Source organism: Apteryx mantelli, chromosome 7, assembly GCF_036417845.1.
Source record: "Apteryx mantelli isolate bAptMan1 chromosome 7, bAptMan1.hap1, whole genome shotgun sequence".
NCBI lineage: Eukaryota > Metazoa > Chordata > Aves > Apterygiformes > Apterygidae > Apteryx > Apteryx mantelli.
In genome coordinates this window covers 24,468,090-24,484,366 of record NC_089984.1, presented here as the reverse complement: position 1 = coordinate 24,484,366, position 16,277 = coordinate 24,468,090, and the positions used below count along the sequence as shown (strand labels likewise).

General features: G+C 39.7%; 1 protein-coding gene across 4 annotated transcripts in view; it reads left to right on the top strand.

The window, feature by feature from the left end:
• Positions 1-4,142: 4,142 nt before the first annotated feature.
• Positions 4,143-16,277, top strand: part of ERCC6 (ERCC excision repair 6, chromatin remodeling factor) — a 54,717-nt gene continuing 42,582 nt past the window's right edge. The window contains exons 1-7 of one of the 4 annotated variants that reach the window (XM_067300027.1): positions 4,143-4,215; positions 4,654-4,882; positions 5,811-6,244; positions 6,597-6,704; positions 8,130-8,250; positions 10,560-10,668; positions 12,667-13,417. In XM_067300027.1, coding sequence (XP_067156128.1) covers positions 5,814-6,244; positions 6,597-6,704; positions 8,130-8,250; positions 10,560-10,668; positions 12,667-13,417 — 1,520 coding nt within the window. In that variant the 5' untranslated portion in view covers positions 4,143-4,215; positions 4,654-4,882; positions 5,811-5,813. Of the gene's footprint in view, positions 4,216-4,586; positions 4,883-5,810; positions 6,245-6,596; positions 6,705-7,427; positions 7,466-8,129; positions 8,251-10,559; positions 10,669-12,666; positions 13,418-16,277 lie in introns of those variants that run through there. The other 3 variants (XM_067300026.1, XM_067300028.1, XM_067300030.1) reach the window with 3 other exon arrangements.

Here is a 16,277-nt window from a genome sequence, read left to right as displayed (position 1 = left end):
ACCTTTAGTTCATCAGAGGTTAATTTTCTCTGTGAAGATGACTGCACGGGAAATATAACTTCAAAGTCATTTTGCTTTATAATATGGATCTTGTATTTTTACAGCCTCACAGTGGACAGTTCCAGGCAACAGCTGAGGCTGGAACAGATTTAAACCACAGATCACACCTGCTTAGGCACAACTATGTGTTTAAGGTAAATGATGTCCATGGTGTTATAAATGTGCCCCTCTAACAATGTTGAGGCTATTGCATCAAGTATGGACCACCACAGGATAAGCTTTCAAGGTCTATAGAATCTATCTGTGCTAGGATTTTAATGGAGCCACATTGATTTTCAACTGCTGGGAGACCCGGCTTCAACAGACTTCAGTAGAACAGCCTTCATTCACACCACCTGGGAGCCTGACCCAGTTTGCAACAGACTAATTGCACAACATGCTTATTATTTATACATCATTCCCAGTGTGTATGGTGTTTCACAGACAGATGACATTGATCAGTCTCTGCCTGGAGGGCCTGACATATTTTTATATTATTCTTTCAGAACACTCTCACAAAGATCATCTTCAGTCCCAAATATTCTAGTAGCCCCCTCACATACAAAGCACATAGGAATCTTTATGCGTAAGCTACACCAGGGAAGTTTGGAGTCACTGTCAGGATTCCAATATAATTCCTTTGTTCTGCTAGTACCTGCCCCTTAGCAATAGTATTTAATGTTGGCGTATAGCCTCTTACTTCTGGACTTAGTATTGACCATCTCCCACATTAGAAATCTGTTAACATATAAGAAAACCTTCACTCATTTTCCATTCAAGCTTGGGAAAGAAACAGCTTTTCATTTGAAAACTCCTCTCCTGGCAAATAATACAAAGCTCTTTTTTCCTTCTTCCAGGACAAGTTATCTTTTCCTCCTCATTAATCAGTTTCTGGAAAACTGAGCCTACCCCTCCAAACAGCAGATTAGTTTTGACAACAGCTTGATGTTGCTCTGTCCTTAAATGCTCCCTGGTTGCTGCCTTTCTCGCTCTGCTGGAAAGCTTGGCACGCCACATTTTCAATTGTTTCAGCAATTACAAAGCATCATTCCTTGTACTTAGAAGATGGCAACAAAGGTTAAAAATAAGCCCCTTCATTCTAGCCATTAAAAACTAAGTAAACGAAATTTGCAGTAATAGCCTACTTCAAAGCAAGGGAAACACACAAGAATATACCTTCTAAGCAGTGTCCTATCTGTCTGCTGACCTGTAAAGCCTTGGCCTTATGGACTTTAGAGGACCAGTTCTGTGTTTCCTTGAGACTTCCAGGGATTGGGGGCAGGAGGGAGAAAGGAAATGGAAGGAAGAGAAAGCACCATCTTTAGCCAAGGACTTTTGATTGTAGTTCAGAATAAAGTCAGGCCATCAACATGTTTGAGAGTTATTCATTCAAGCTGTGGGTAGTAACACCAGTGGGTAAAGGAAATGGTATAATTTCTCATAGTGAGCTGGCAATCCAGAGAAGTCAATAGGATATAAAATTTTATGCAACTATCTGTGCTGGTGATTTATGAGAAAATACAACAGAACTCTCACTCTTAGAGCAAGTGTGTGGGGACTGTAGATGTGTTATATATGCCACAAAATGGGCAAAAGAGTTTCAATGACACTTGAAATGCTTGAATCACTGGGTACTTCATTTACCAACAAAGTTTTACTACAGCAATGTGGGCTCCATTGATGCACTGTAGAGACATGGTTGAGAAAATGTCGGACAACCACTGTTCTAGAGAGACTGCTGCATCCTGAATTTAGTCATCTGTCCATTATAAAGAGTAAGGGGAGCCCAGGATGAGCCAGACAATGAAAAAAAACCCAAACCCTAAATCTTAGGATAATGGAAGTATTAGGAAGTGAAGTTGTGAAATGCCCAAAAGACTCCTCATAGAACTAGCCACTGAGATCAAGCCAGGAGCTTTATATTCAGTTTAGGGTTGGCCACACCATATTCGTACTGGCTCCTAGAAAAACCCTTGTTGCTTTCTGCCTCAGGATCCCCAGCAGACAGGTTTCTGAGAGCACACCTGCTCCCAAGCTACTTCTACATAAACACAGCTCAGGAAATGATATACCACAGCGCCAATAAACCAGATTCAGGTAGGTGAACACTGAACTAGAAGAGTGAGTGAATTAAGCAAAACACACCTCACTGCTGCTAGGACTGGAAGAGCAGGAAAAAGCAGAAGTCTCAGGGACATAAAGTACTATCAAACTGTGAAATGCTATCAAACTCTAAAAGGTTTGTTAGTAAACTTGTCCTGTTAGAGCTGTAAGGATAGAATGTAAAGCACGATTACCAAACAATGCCTTTGCTGAGCATAAGTAGGAAGTCAAAAAAATCACAAATCACATACTAGTCTGAAACCTGCTGCTGAAAAGAGCAATTTTTTCCACCTCCACTACTAATTTAATAAAGAAATCTTCTCTCGCTATATACCCTAACCTACATCCTTAAACTTGCATGACTAAAATGACATTACATCTGGTCATACACAAGCCTGATCTTTGCTATTTCTCTGTTAAACAGTTGTGGCATTTCTGCATAGTTATGATCACATCTTCTACATGCAGGCTGACTAATCAAGTTAGATCTGGGGTTTCTTTCAATCAAAGGTGCACCATAAATGTATCATCATTACTGGAACAAGATTTCTTTCTCTCTTGGTCTGTACCATTTTGTTGAAAGGAAGTGCAAGAAGGATAAGATAGCATCATTCTGTAACTTATTTTTATATCCCTTGTCTTCATCCCTGAACAATTTACAAAACAGTAATAGATTTTTTTAAATCTGCATCTTGTTTCAAGGCACTCACTGCAAAGAGATGACAATAAGACCACACAGAACAGGGCAACTAAAAGGGAGTTGCAGAATACAGCAACTCCGTGATCAAATTGAATCACATAAATTCTCCCTTGGAGCCAAGAGTTCAAATCTAGCTGCATCAGCATTGTATTAGCAAAATACTTTCAAATCTAATCTGTATTTATCCTTTCAGAGTTGGCCCAAAGTTCTCAGCAAATAAAATTCAGTTCTGCTGTCCAAAGGAGGAGGCGGTGTGTCCAGGACTCTGCCATTAGAATTGAGAGGTAGAAGGAAGGGGAAAGAAATAATGGAAAGCAAGTGAAGGCCTGGAGAAAATGTAATGAGAAAAACAAAGCATCTGCTGCTGTAGCAGAGGCCAGTAGGCAGCAGAGCTATTATCCTTTTCCTGTGCCATAAAAGTCAACTTGTCTAGGCAACTTTTTACTTTGCCTGTAACTAATCCTGCTGCTAACTTCCATGAATTAGTGTAGCATCCTTTACTCTCATTTTACCCAGGAAGGACCTTGGTGCAATGAAGTCATATGACTACCTCAATGTCACTGATTTTTTGAGTCCTGGGCTAATTTTGCAACCACTAGATTGCGTTTTCTCTCCTGAGTTAATCCACTGCACAGTAACCTGCTGAAGAACAAAACTATTCAAATAAGCCCCCTAAGCAGTTCTCCTGCGGCTCTGGCCTTGCAGGCACATCTGCCAACAAGCAACACCTCTGGGCCAACCTGCCTAAGGTGATCTGTGGGCCGGGGTGTCAAGGCAAGCAGCCCTGAGCTGGCCCCATGCACTGCCTGGTGAAACCACAGTAACGAGGCCTGGTGGCCCGTGAATATGGTTAGAAGCTGCCGGCTGTCCCCGGGGACAGCACAGCTCTGCTGCTCCCCCAAAACCCTCTCCTTGCTGCCATCGGGGCCCATGCCTCCTCGCCCCAGGCCGAGCACCACGCCATTTGGGGCATCAGAGCAAGCAACACAAAGCGCCAGCAGGTATCCCACAACAGGGGTCCACAAGTCACAGGGCAAGGGGGACCACGCTAAACGACGGCCCCAGGCACACAGGAAGGGCTAGCGAGGCTTCGCCACTCACAGCGGAGCCAGGCAGACCCCCAAGCGGGGAACCACCCACAGCGGGGAGCCGTTAGCTCAGCCCACAACATGTCCGCCCCGCCCGCCCGCTGGGCCACACGCGCGCACCTGCCGCCGTCCCTTCCGTCACCAACGCGTGTGACGCGCTGCGGAAGTGACGCATGCGCGCTGGCGAAACAACGAGGCGCTAGACGTGGGCGGTCGAGTCGATACGCGCTGGTGGCGGGCGCCGCGCATGCGCCGTGCGCCGCGGCGTCCCGTTGCGGACGAGAGGTGAGTCCCCGCGGCGGCCCCGGCGGCGGCTCGTGCCGCTCCCCCGCCCTCTCCCCCGCGCGCGCGGGCCCCGCCAACGGCCCCGCCGCCGGTCGCCGCGGCCGCGAGCGGCGGCCTGCCCGGCTCGGGCAGAGGCCGGGCGGCCGGTTAGCCCCCCCTTCCCGCGGCGGCGGGGGCCAGCGGCGCCCCCGGGGACCCCTCGCGTTTCCGTCCCGAGCGGGCCTCGCCGTCGTGTGGCGGTGGCGGGGGAAGCCCTTCGCCCGCGGGCCTGTCCCGCTGTCCCGTCCAGCCCCGGCCGGCTCCGGGCTTGCCGAGAGATGATGAAATACATTAACTTGGAAATCAGTCTAGGCAGCGGGAGGGAAATGTGGTCCCGGGTCCCTAGCGGGAAACTGGCCGGTGCACGAGGCTTTAATGGTGTCTGTTGTCTGAATGCAGGGCCAAACTTACTGCGTGTGTTTGGAGCTGGTGGAAGAAAGGGGTGAGCTGGGACTCAGATCCACTGGCTGCCATGCAAGGAAAGGTTACTGCAGCCCACCTGCCTAATTGATGTTTTCCTGCAAATTAATAAAACTGGTTTCTTCCTAAAGCTGATCAGAAATACATCCTTTTAAAAAGCAGCCTCACCCTAAAGGCTCCAAGCAGAACCAGCTCTGTGCTTGCCTTGGTAAGTCATTTCACTGTTAAAGCATCTTTGTTGTTAGGAAATTATGTTCTACTATAAGGCTGAATTTATGAAACTTCAGTCTACAGCCAGTGGATCTTGGCTGTGCTTTTGCTGGCAAGTTCACTGGTCCCATTTTCAAACATCTTGCCTGTTTTTTGTTAACTGGTCAGGATTCCTTTCAGCTTTCTGGTAAAGTGAGTTCTGTAACATTTGCACTGAAGCACTGGAGATCTCTGGATTTCTCTGGTAGCTCTTTCTTATATCTACCTCATGTTTTCGCATCTTGTCAAAAGGGAAGAGGGTGAATATTTGAGTTGAATATGTTTTTTTAGTTATATTCTTACCAGTGCTGAATACAGAAGCGAAACCACTTCCCTATTTAGACCTGACTCATCCCCTTTTCTGCATCCCAGAGTCACCTTGACCATTTTGCCATACCACACCACTCCTGTGAAAACTTACATTGAGCTGTTTACAGTAAGCAGTAAATATCAGTGTTTTCTAAGCCAGAGCTTCATCCTGTATCTAGAGCATGTATTTTTCAGTTTTCAGATGTATTGTGTTGCATCTAGCAGTATTTTTTTGAAATTCAACTGTATATCTGCATGACCCAGACCAATCTCTGGCAAGGAGAACAATTGTTACTGGTTATTTTATTTGTGTTGATACCAGGAATATCCTGTATAGTTGTCTTCAAGGTAGTTTGCTACTTTTTGATTGTGAAAATCAGTTTGGAGAAGCCTTTGGGAGAAGGAGGACATATGGAGGAACAGACTACTAGGTATTTAGAAATAAGAATTTGATCATAAAGAAACATGCTCTTTGCTTTGCTTGCTTTTATTTGAGCGCAGTCTCTCTGAGGAATTTTGTGTACAGGAACCTTCTCGTGATGACTTGATTTTTATCATTCTTTCTTGTGTTTGAGCAGAGGATGCCAAAAGACAACAGCCGCCTGCCAGGCAATATCCAAGAACAAGACCTTGTTACCACTGCAAGCAATAATTGCTTGCATAATACTGAAGATTTGGGAGTTGAACAAGAAAGTGGCTTTTGTAGCGATGACCAGAGTAATAGTCTTGGCATTCCCAGCTCTGCTAATCAGCCATCCACTTCTATGGCTGCTCCTTTGGAGGTTCCCAGAAGAGGACAACCCCTCTTACATATCAACAGGCAGCAGATTCAGTCTATTTCATATAGTGCTCAGGCTGCAGAGCTCAAAGGTTTAGGAGTTGATGTCTATGATCAGGATGTATTGGAGCAAGGAGTCCTGCAGCAAGTAGATCATGCAATTAATGAAGCTAACAAAGCAACAAGAACAGTTGATGCAGAGAAAGAATATCAGTCAGTGCTGGATGACTTAAGGTAAGTTTTGTGTACTTTCTTACTGTTACTTTCTGCTACTGGTATCTAATGATGTTTAGTGTCTCAGGTTTTTAAATGCTGGAGGAGGAGGAGATGTTTTGCAACCACTAGATCATGTTTCCTGTCCTGAGTCACCCACCTTTAAAAATATGTATATGTATATATGATCAGTGAAGCATTGGTATCATTTGACTGTTTGACTCAGTTATGCAACAGGACAATAGAGACATAAGGAATAGAGCATGTCTTCTTTCTCTGCTTTGTCTACTGTTTTCTGGGCAGTTAAGAACTGCATTGTACTCCATCATTCAAAGTTATATTCAGAAAAAGTGCCATTTTTCCCATTCTGTAGGTTTCATGTGGTTATCTGCTTCTGGTTATGTGCTTTATGTGACTTGGATGGCTCCATATCATCAGTGTTCTTGTACAAAGAACTTCAAAGAATCAAATGCTTAACTGGGTATGTTGTCAGTAAAAAACTTCAAGGGATAGCAGTCACAAGTCTTTGAATTTTGACCTTAGGTCCTCCTTTCTGTTTCTAATTTCACTTTAGAATTACTGTGTGAACTAATGCAGGTAAATAATTCTACTTGTGCTTCTGTTTCACTGTACTGCATTAATGTTGCTTTTTAGTGCTCAGGAATACAGTACACCTCCAATACCTATGTCAGCTCCTGCATAGCTCTCTTCCTATGCATATACTTAATTTTATGCACTTGATTAATTTTCCAGTTTGCATGGGGAGATGTGAGATTAAGTAACTTTGCAAAACTGGAGCCTAATTTCAAATGCTATGTAACTGCAAGGAGGTAAGGAGTAGATAGCTTCTGAGAAGAAGAATGGAGTGATGTAACTATTGTAATTAGATTATGTAGTTATTCAAAGAGAGGTGCACAGTGTTGTGAATTAGTTGATATTTTTCCTGTTTTTATTTTAAAAACATCCTGTGATCTTTTTCTTACCTCTCTATTTCACTGTCCACTTACAGTCTTAATAAGGGATTTACATGTGGAGATGCAAATGATTTGAGCAGACCTGTTGAACCTCTTCTGACTGGGATGCAATGTGCAAGTCTGAAAGATGATTTTGGAGAAAACAGGCAAAGATTTAGTTGATTTGTTGAGCAGAGGGACCAGCAAAAATAAAGATATGAGAGTAGAGTATGATGGAGTTGATAAGAGTCCTAGAATGTTGTGAATGAATGGCTGGGGGTAAAACCAGGTGAGAAGTGTGGTTTTTTTAAGTAGCTGGCACCAAGTTCATAGTAAAAGGTACATGATGAGATGACATCCACACCAATCGTTTTTACTTCTCTTCAACTTTAATTAAAGTTAAATAAAGCGTTGTGAAAGAGGACAGTAGCAATATATGGTAAGGGACTGTAGGGCCAAGGAGACAACAGCCAAAAAGGTAAGAGACTTTCAAGAGAATGGTGTACTTTAAAGAGCAAAAAAGAAGCCTGAAAAGAGATGAGAAAAAAAAGATGAGATGGTTCAAAAGTGTTGAAAGAGAATGGACAAATCAGGGAGCAGCAAATGATACCTGGGAAGCTGGTAGAATACATCTCAACAGCAGAGTGATAGAATCCAGATTAAAGAAAATTAGGAGTAGATTTGCAGAGAGCAAAGCTGAGGAAAGGATTGTAAACTGTATGTTTTTAAAATGAGCAGAATTTTGAAGAGATAGATGTGGTCAAATGATCTGCCCACTAGCAGCTAGAGACTGTGTAGTGCTATTTTTTGCATAGAGGGGGGATAATGGTTGCTTTGCAGGTAGTGCAGACAATTAACTCTTTTTGCATAATTTGGAAAATTATTTAAAATAATTTTAAACTCTTTTTCTTTACTAGAGCTGAACAGTACATTGCAATCTTCTTGTTTTTCAGATCGTGTACAATATCTCTGAAACAAATAAATAAAATTATTGAGCAACTTTCACCTCAAGCTGCCACAAACAAAGATGTAAACCGAAAACTAGATTCTGTAAAACGGCAAAAATATAACAAGGTGATTAGATTACGTTAATTTCCTGCTGACATTGCTTAACTTGTATTTTGGTTTAAGATTTGGATTATGTCATCTAGTTCATGCTTAATAATCTAGTTCAGAGTCAGTCTAAACTTGCTGTTCCTTCTCTTTTTTAATGGTTCAATTTTCTACCAAAAAATGTTCATATCTAATTTAAAGATGTGAAGTTGAGGGGAGGGCCAGCTATGTTTGTTTTACTCTGAGTTTCAGAACATACTCTGCAACTGAAGTTCCAGGACCTGCTTGGAAAACTACTTTGCATTGATTTAATTAAATCCCTCCTGGTAGTATTTGGAGCATTAGCAAAGCATTGTTAGGGCATGATTTAATAGTTCATCTAAGTCTTGGCTGTCACAGTCTTCAGTCCCCACCTTCCTTTCCCTAATCCTCTGTCATTGCTGTATCCTTGTACAAGTGTTCATCATTCCCTTCTGTGAGCCATTTTAACTCACTGATTTGGCAGAAACTTCTCCAGCCTTTTTCTGTCAAAGTAGTAAGTTAAAAGAGCTTGTAGAGGAATCTAGTAGGTGTCAGTATAAGGTAAGCAATGGACATACACAGCTGTGAATAGGAAAATGGAGACTTGAGGAAAAGGAAACTTCTCATTGTCAGGAATGGAGCTCATTGTTTCAGGGAAATGCACCCTAATATTTTCTCTGATGATCAACCTGATTGAAAAAGTTATTGTCTTTTGCCTCCAGACACTTCTTCCTAGTCTTAGGCCATTTGCCACTGACCCATTCATTCTTTTTTTTCTTTTTAATTTTGATCATTTCAGCAACTCTGATAACTTTGTGCTTCCCATTTGGCCAATTAAGGCAGTGAGGGGGAAGGTACTGAGCTACAGCATGGTATTGGGAACAAGTAGCTGGAGATAGTGGGTAAAGACGCATTAAACCAGACTTACACTGAAGAGTGATCGTGTAATTGGACCTTTTATATTTTGTCTTCATATTACTTGAAGTAACTTACTCAGGCTTTAGTTGCAGATGAAATTCAGACCTGATTGGGAGTCTGTTGTTAGCTGTCTCTGACAGTCCTTAAGTGTAAAAATTTATCTCTGTATAGAATCTGTAAGTTATAAGAGTGGTCCCAATAACCTCAAGAGTTTGGTTACATTATACAGTGTGTTTGGAATCAGGTGCTTTATTTGAAGCTGGACTTCTTGGGCTAGTTTTTTCATGTAAAAGTTCCTTTAGGTATTCTTTCTTTTCCAATATTTAAAAAACTGTTGAAAGAAAGATGAGATCTTCTCTTATTGAGACAAAATGGACATTAATGACTATTGCAAGACAGCTGTTTCCTTAGAGCTGTCATATAGGGAGTGTTTTATAACATAAATACTGTGGTAGCAAGGATAGTAGCGCATACACAGGGGATGTATATTGTACCGTACACAAGTACACTCACCCTTTGTAGTTTGAAAAGTGTTGCATGAAGGCATGGGCAGGCTAGTAAATCTTTCTTCCACAAAAATGTTCATTTTGACATAAACTTGATCTTTAACCTTTATGGGTTTGGAACACCACCAAAGAATCAAAACATTGCTGGTAAATATGCAGTTGAGGGTATTAGGGTTGGATAAAAGGTGTAGCAGAAATGCTAAGTGGAATTCATTTCCATAACAGTAATGAGCTGTGCTTGTTACAGCAGCTGTAATGTTGAATTTTTTTCACTTCTATTTTTCAAAAGCATTTCACTTTGTAGCTTTTGCAATTAAATTAGCTACTCCTGAGTTAACAAACATTTATTAAGATGACTGATTTAAAGTATCAGTTTCTTTCTAACAAAGCATTTCAAAACTTTTACGATAGTAAATATTACTAGATTTTATAGCTGGCTTTAGTAATTTATTAAATAGTAGCCAAATCTTGCAAATTAAGAACAATTTTTTTTGTGTTCTCTGTGCATCTCAGTAGCCCACTTTAATGGGCTTTACTGGAATCCACGCATTCATAAAATGACCTCACAAGATGGACGTCAAAATGCCTAACGTGCATGTGAAATTCAAATTTGTGTGTATGAGCAATCTGACCTTACTGTGTGCATATCTAAGGATGATCATACACACCACATTTGTGCATTCTGTGGGGCAGTGCCCTATAAGTATTGTGGTGACCCTTTTTCATGTTTTTTTTTTTTTTTTTCCAAAAGGGATACTGTCAACATTTGAATTTGACTTTCTGGTGGAAAATGCTGCAAACATAATAACTTGAGAATTGTTTAAAAGGATAGCAAGTTTATAAATCAGATTAAAAATTAAATGATGTACCTGCTTGTCATTCAAGGAGCAACAGTTAAAGAAGATCAAAGCAAAGCAAAAGCGACTCCAAGCAATTCTTGCTGGAACAGGGATTCTTGATGAAATTAATGATGTTGAAATCGAGGATGATGAAGGTATGGGGGAAAGTTGAAATCAGTGTGTCCCGTCCTACTTTGATGTACAAACTACCTTTTGTAGTTTGAAGCTAATTGGCAAGATCTTTGCCAATATGGGAGGAAATTTCAGTGGTTTGTTTTCAAAGAGAGATTTAAGAACACTTAATTCTCTGCACCTGCAGAATTGCAGATCTTGTCATATTCACATGGGAAGTTTTAAAAAATGGAAGTTAATCCATGTTCAGCTCAGTAGGGATGGCTGATGCACATTAGAGTATCGGGCTTAATAAATTGGAAATCTTAACAATTTTCACAGCTAATTTGATAAAGATGACTAACATCTTGATTGAATTACATTTTATATGCTGAATGCTATCAATCAGCATTAACAAAATTGTTTTTTCATATTGTTGGGAAATATCACTAGAAATGGAGGGGGGAAGTGCTTCTCTTTGTCAGGCTGCACTTTTTTTTTTTTTTTTAAGGAAAGGCTTCGTATGAGTAGAGTATTTGTTGTCTCAGTGTTTCCTGCTCAAATGTACTTCAGTATGTGTTCTCTCTTGCTGCCATCTGTAAACACAGCTTGGATTTTGTAATTCCAGCTCGACCATATCTTGCCCACCATCACTGATCTGCAGTATTCCAAGGGCCAAGCTTGCACCCTGTTGACATCTGTGCCTCCCCCTTAGGCTGTGTTCTTTGCAGAGGTGTAACCTCAGCGTGCTGCCAGTAGTTCCAGACATGTGGCTGGAGTGGGTTCCAGAACTCATGGAGCTCTTGTTTTCTTCTAGCTCAGAAAAACTTACAGGGGTCAAAACCCTTGTAAACTTTTCTTAGTAGAAAAGCATCTTGAGGCTTTTTGTTTTTACACAGGTTCATGCAGTAAAACTCAAGATATCTGGTATGATGATGAAATGTAGCTAAGATATGAATGGAATCCCAGACAGAAGAAATGGAGTTTAGTAATTCCAATGGTTTGAGAATTTGGGGGGAGCGGGGGAAATGAGGGGTAGGCAGGGAGGAGTTTCATGTCTGATGCAGCCTTGTTTCTCATTAAACTTATTTTGGTGATAAATACAGTGCATGAAATTGAACCATATACGGTAGTATGCCGTGCCGGTGGTTCTGGTATAGCTATTTTGAAGTTTTGGACCCTAATAATAGATTTCAAGCTGGAGCTCCTCGTCAACTCCCTGCATTCCAGAACTTTTCCCCCTCTTTGGTTTCACTAATTATATTTTGCATTAAGTATGTATTTATACATTTAATGACTGTATGCAATTTGACTAAAATGCTCTTGTATGGCAATGTACTGTGCAGCCAATCTGGCTTTTAAACTCATAATATAAATACTAGTGTTGTAGAGTAGGAAGGTGGTTTTGGTTCTGGTTGTGTATTTTTTGAGGGGAGGGTTGGGGAGGTTTTTTTCTTTTGTTTGCTTTTTTGGGTTATTTTATTTTTTCCTAAGTATCTGGGAAGATAGTCTTTTATGTGTTTCTTAAGATTTGTGTCCATGTCCTGGTGTGGTAAATGGAAATGCCAAATTTCAAGCCTACAAGTAAGACTGAAAAATCAATAATAAAAATAAAAATGAACAGTGTTACTGCATATAGGAACTCAGTGTTTTTTTCGCTGAACATCATGACATGGGTTGAACTGAAAGCATAAGGAGTGCGTTAGAATAGTACATGTGGCATTAAGGGTTATTATTTCATGGTAGTTCTTGCTGGTATGTATTGTTTCAGAAGCATTTGCATTTTGATAATGGGTGTAATGTTTCCTATGTTAAGTTTGAGAAGTAGTTTGAAGTTAAAGTTACAATCTATTTCAGCCTTCAGTTTTGTTGTTTTTTCCCCTTTTGTGAATTTCTCTTCTCATATTCTGTGTGATGTTAATTTCGAGTTTTATGTTGTATATAAAAACGGAACTGCATGCATTTGAAGCTTGAAAACAAACTTGTTGTTGTGTTTGAGTTATTCAGAAGGTGTTAACTGGATGTTCCAATTTTTGTTATAGAACCTGGGCCATCATCAGGTCCACTGCATCTTGGCAGTATGCTTATGCCAGTTCAGGAAACAGAGTGGGAAGAGCTTATTCGTACTGGCCAGATGACTCCTTTTGGAACTAAAATACCTCAGAAGCCAAAGAGACAGCCACGGCAGTTAATGCTAAATGAAACATCTGATTTTGAGAAGTATTTAGCAGATCAAGCTAAGCTGTCATCTGAAAGGAAGAAGCTATCACTTCTGAAAAGAGCAAAGAAGAAAGCACAAGCCAAAAATGTTCAGCGCACATCTCCCACATCCATCACAAAGGAGAAAAGGAGTAAAGCGAGAACTCTATCAAAAACAGATAAGCGCTTAAAAGAACACATGAACAAACTTCAGAAGCGTGCCCTTCAGATTCAGTCAAAAGCAGGGATTCCAAAAGAAAAGAAATACCTTGAGGCCAAGGAGAAGCTGAGGCATGAACAGAATGATGATAGTGGAGAGTCTGAGTATGTACCTGATGAGGAGCTTTTTGATCCAGAAGCAGCAGAAGATGAGGAACAGCAGGCATCTTCTCATGCTGAGAATGATTCTGATTATGAACTTAGGACTTTGTCAGGAAAAGGAAAGTATTTGGTGAAGAGAGATTTTAAAGAAGCTGAAGATGATGCTGACTTCTTTCCAAGTTCTGAGGAGGAAGAAGAGCATACAGTAGGGAAGCGCAAAATAAAGAGATGGAGAGATGATGGAGATGAAGACTATTATAAACAGAGACTAAGGTTAGTCCTAGAAGTTTTTATTAGTAACTTTAACAAATGATGTTGCACATGTAAAGGCAATGTCTGTAATATACTGCTAGGAATTGAAATAAGGGAAATGAGGCGGTCAGAATCATCACAGCCCTCTAACAGGAATCAGATGTACGTCTTAATTATAAGGACTTTGCTATTTTATTTTTCTGTTTGTTATAGTGACCTTCAATAATATGCTATTTCTATATCAGTGTTTGTTGTTTGTAAAATTGTGAATATGACCAAAGTAGAGTATATAAAACAATATATTTGGCTGAATTACCATTTACTTAAGTAGGGCTTTCATCTGCAGATCATATATTTTTGAAAGGTAGTAAATGTCATGTTTTCCATTTGATAGGTAAAATTACAGTACAAACAGACTGTGATTCTTCAGGGGAGGGTACTTTTACACAATATGAGAGAAGTCTGGTTTAGGTTGAGATGGGATTCTTAGTTTTCTGCTTTAATTAGTTAATTGTGCTAATGAAGAAGAAATAACTTGAACAAATGGTAGTTATATACTATTTTTGTAGAATATGTTAGTTTATTGAAATCTGAAGCCACAGGAAGTTTTTGTCTGTAGCAGAACTTGTCTTAGAAGATGCTATGAAATAAACTTTTATTTCCTTTTGTATAAGGACAGAGAGGGGAACTTATGTCAAATGTGTATACTCTTTAATCAGATGTTGTTTAATTGTGTACCTGTGCTCATTACGATATGCTCAGTTGGGTAGAACTGTTTTTTACTTTTTTGTATAAGTGAAAGTTACAGTGATCACATACTGTTATCAGTGTTGTTGTGTAGAGCTAGCCGTACTTTCATAGATGAATTTATCGGAGCATACTTTCAGCCACTTTGTTTTGTAAGGAGAGCGTATCCTCCCACAAAACTCATAGCTTTCTCTTCAGGCACAGAATGAATTTCCTAAGTACTTATAAAGTGTCTGGCTAACATATTTACTTGACAGTCAATATAAAATGGATCTCAGATTTAATTTTTTAAAAAATTATACTGGAAAGATTTAAAGCCTATATTATTTGATTATTAGGACGTAATATCTCTTGCATAAATTATAGTGGATGATTTAAGTAGTGAGGACTGGACATTTATGTTGCTATTATTCCTAAGCCTAAAAAGAGCTGTCCTGTTTGACAGTGTTTTTTCCTCTTGTTTTTGATGAGAGTGATGGTAAAAATGTCGTTATTTAAAGAGGTGTAGTGGTGATGGTGGTAGTAGTAGTGTCTTTTGCTACTATGATGACCTAAGGTTGTAAACTTAGTAAGATTTCTAAGAAGAGACAGCATATTGTATTAAATAAACTAGTATAGTTAGGTGGGAAAATATAACTAAGTTGTCAGGAACACAAGTTACTTTTAAAAATGGCAGCTGAAAGACTTGTTGCTAATCTGGTGATTTATGAAAGCTGTATAACCCAGATATTAATGGCATCTCTGTAGCTACAATGTGATGTTGAGATCTTTTCATATCTGTTGAGCTCCTAACAAGAAGACTGCAATGTTTCCATTTTCACAACTGCCTAGAAAACATTCTAAGGGACAAGGAAGTGACATCTAATTTGTTCAGCTGTTAAGTTGCTAATTAGACATGCCAGTAAAGTTGAGAGATATTTCTGGCCACAGTGGGAACCAAAAGATCAAGTTCACTAAAATGGTTGCTTTGTTTGTTTAATTGTTCTCTAACCAGTGGCATTTTGTCTCTTTTCTAGTGTAAGTGTTGAACCTCATATAATAACCTTCAACTTGCTTACTTTTAATTATCTTTTGTGAATGTCTTTTTCAACTAGTTTACAGTCCTCCAGAATTCATGGCTTCCAACTTGAAAACCACTGTTCTAGAGTAGAAGGAACAATAGACGTTAGGGCTGTTAGTGAAGGGCTGATTGATGTAGTGATAAGGCCATAGCACAAGAACCTAGTTAATGCTTGGGAGAATCAAATTAGGTTTCCACAGAAATATAAAAGCTTGTGAATTTAAATGAAGTGGTGTAAGAGAAGAGAAGGAGTCAAGAAGAAAAGGTATTAACACTCATCTTTTCCCATGGTGAGAACCTGAACTGCTGGAAGAAGAGGTTTCTCCTGAAAGCAGAGGTGCTCACTACAACTCCAGTTATAGAATTGTTATTGCTGATAACGAAACCTTAGGTAGGAAGAGCCTAACTTTGCTTTCAGATCTCGGATTACCAGGGCAGGTCTGGAGCTGATTGAGGCAATAGGCTTGCAATTCCAGGATGCTGCTTTTCAAAGTTAGAACATAGTTTACTGCTCTTGGGAGCAGAGAGATTTGAGCAAGAAGTTAATCTGAACAAGGTTCATAGGTTTAAAAATAATTTTTTTTATTGAATGCATTAACAAAAATTAATTCTATTAATTGGTAAGATATTTACTATTTTACTGAATAAAACTGTTCTCCTCACATTTAAGTTAGACCAATATTAAATCATTTTTAATTCAGTGTTTTCATCAAGAGTAATTTATTTTGATTGAAAGTTTTAATATGACTCACAGTTTAAATTCATTCAAATGCGTTTTTTAATAACATTAAGATTGTGACAATTTATCCTTAGCAAAGTCATATCATAGACTACATTTCTTTTGGTTACTAAAGTTACAATAAAAGCCTAAATGAATTTTAGAAATATCAATAACTGTAATTGCCACCAAAACACTACATCTCTTAAAATTTTCATAGCTACAGTTATTGTAGCTGTTATGCTGCAGCTGTCCACATTGACGTTTTTATGCTGACACCCCCAGGTAATCTTCATTATGGGAAATGCCATGAGAAAATAAAATGTAGTGAATTAAGAAACATATTAAGAATGCTA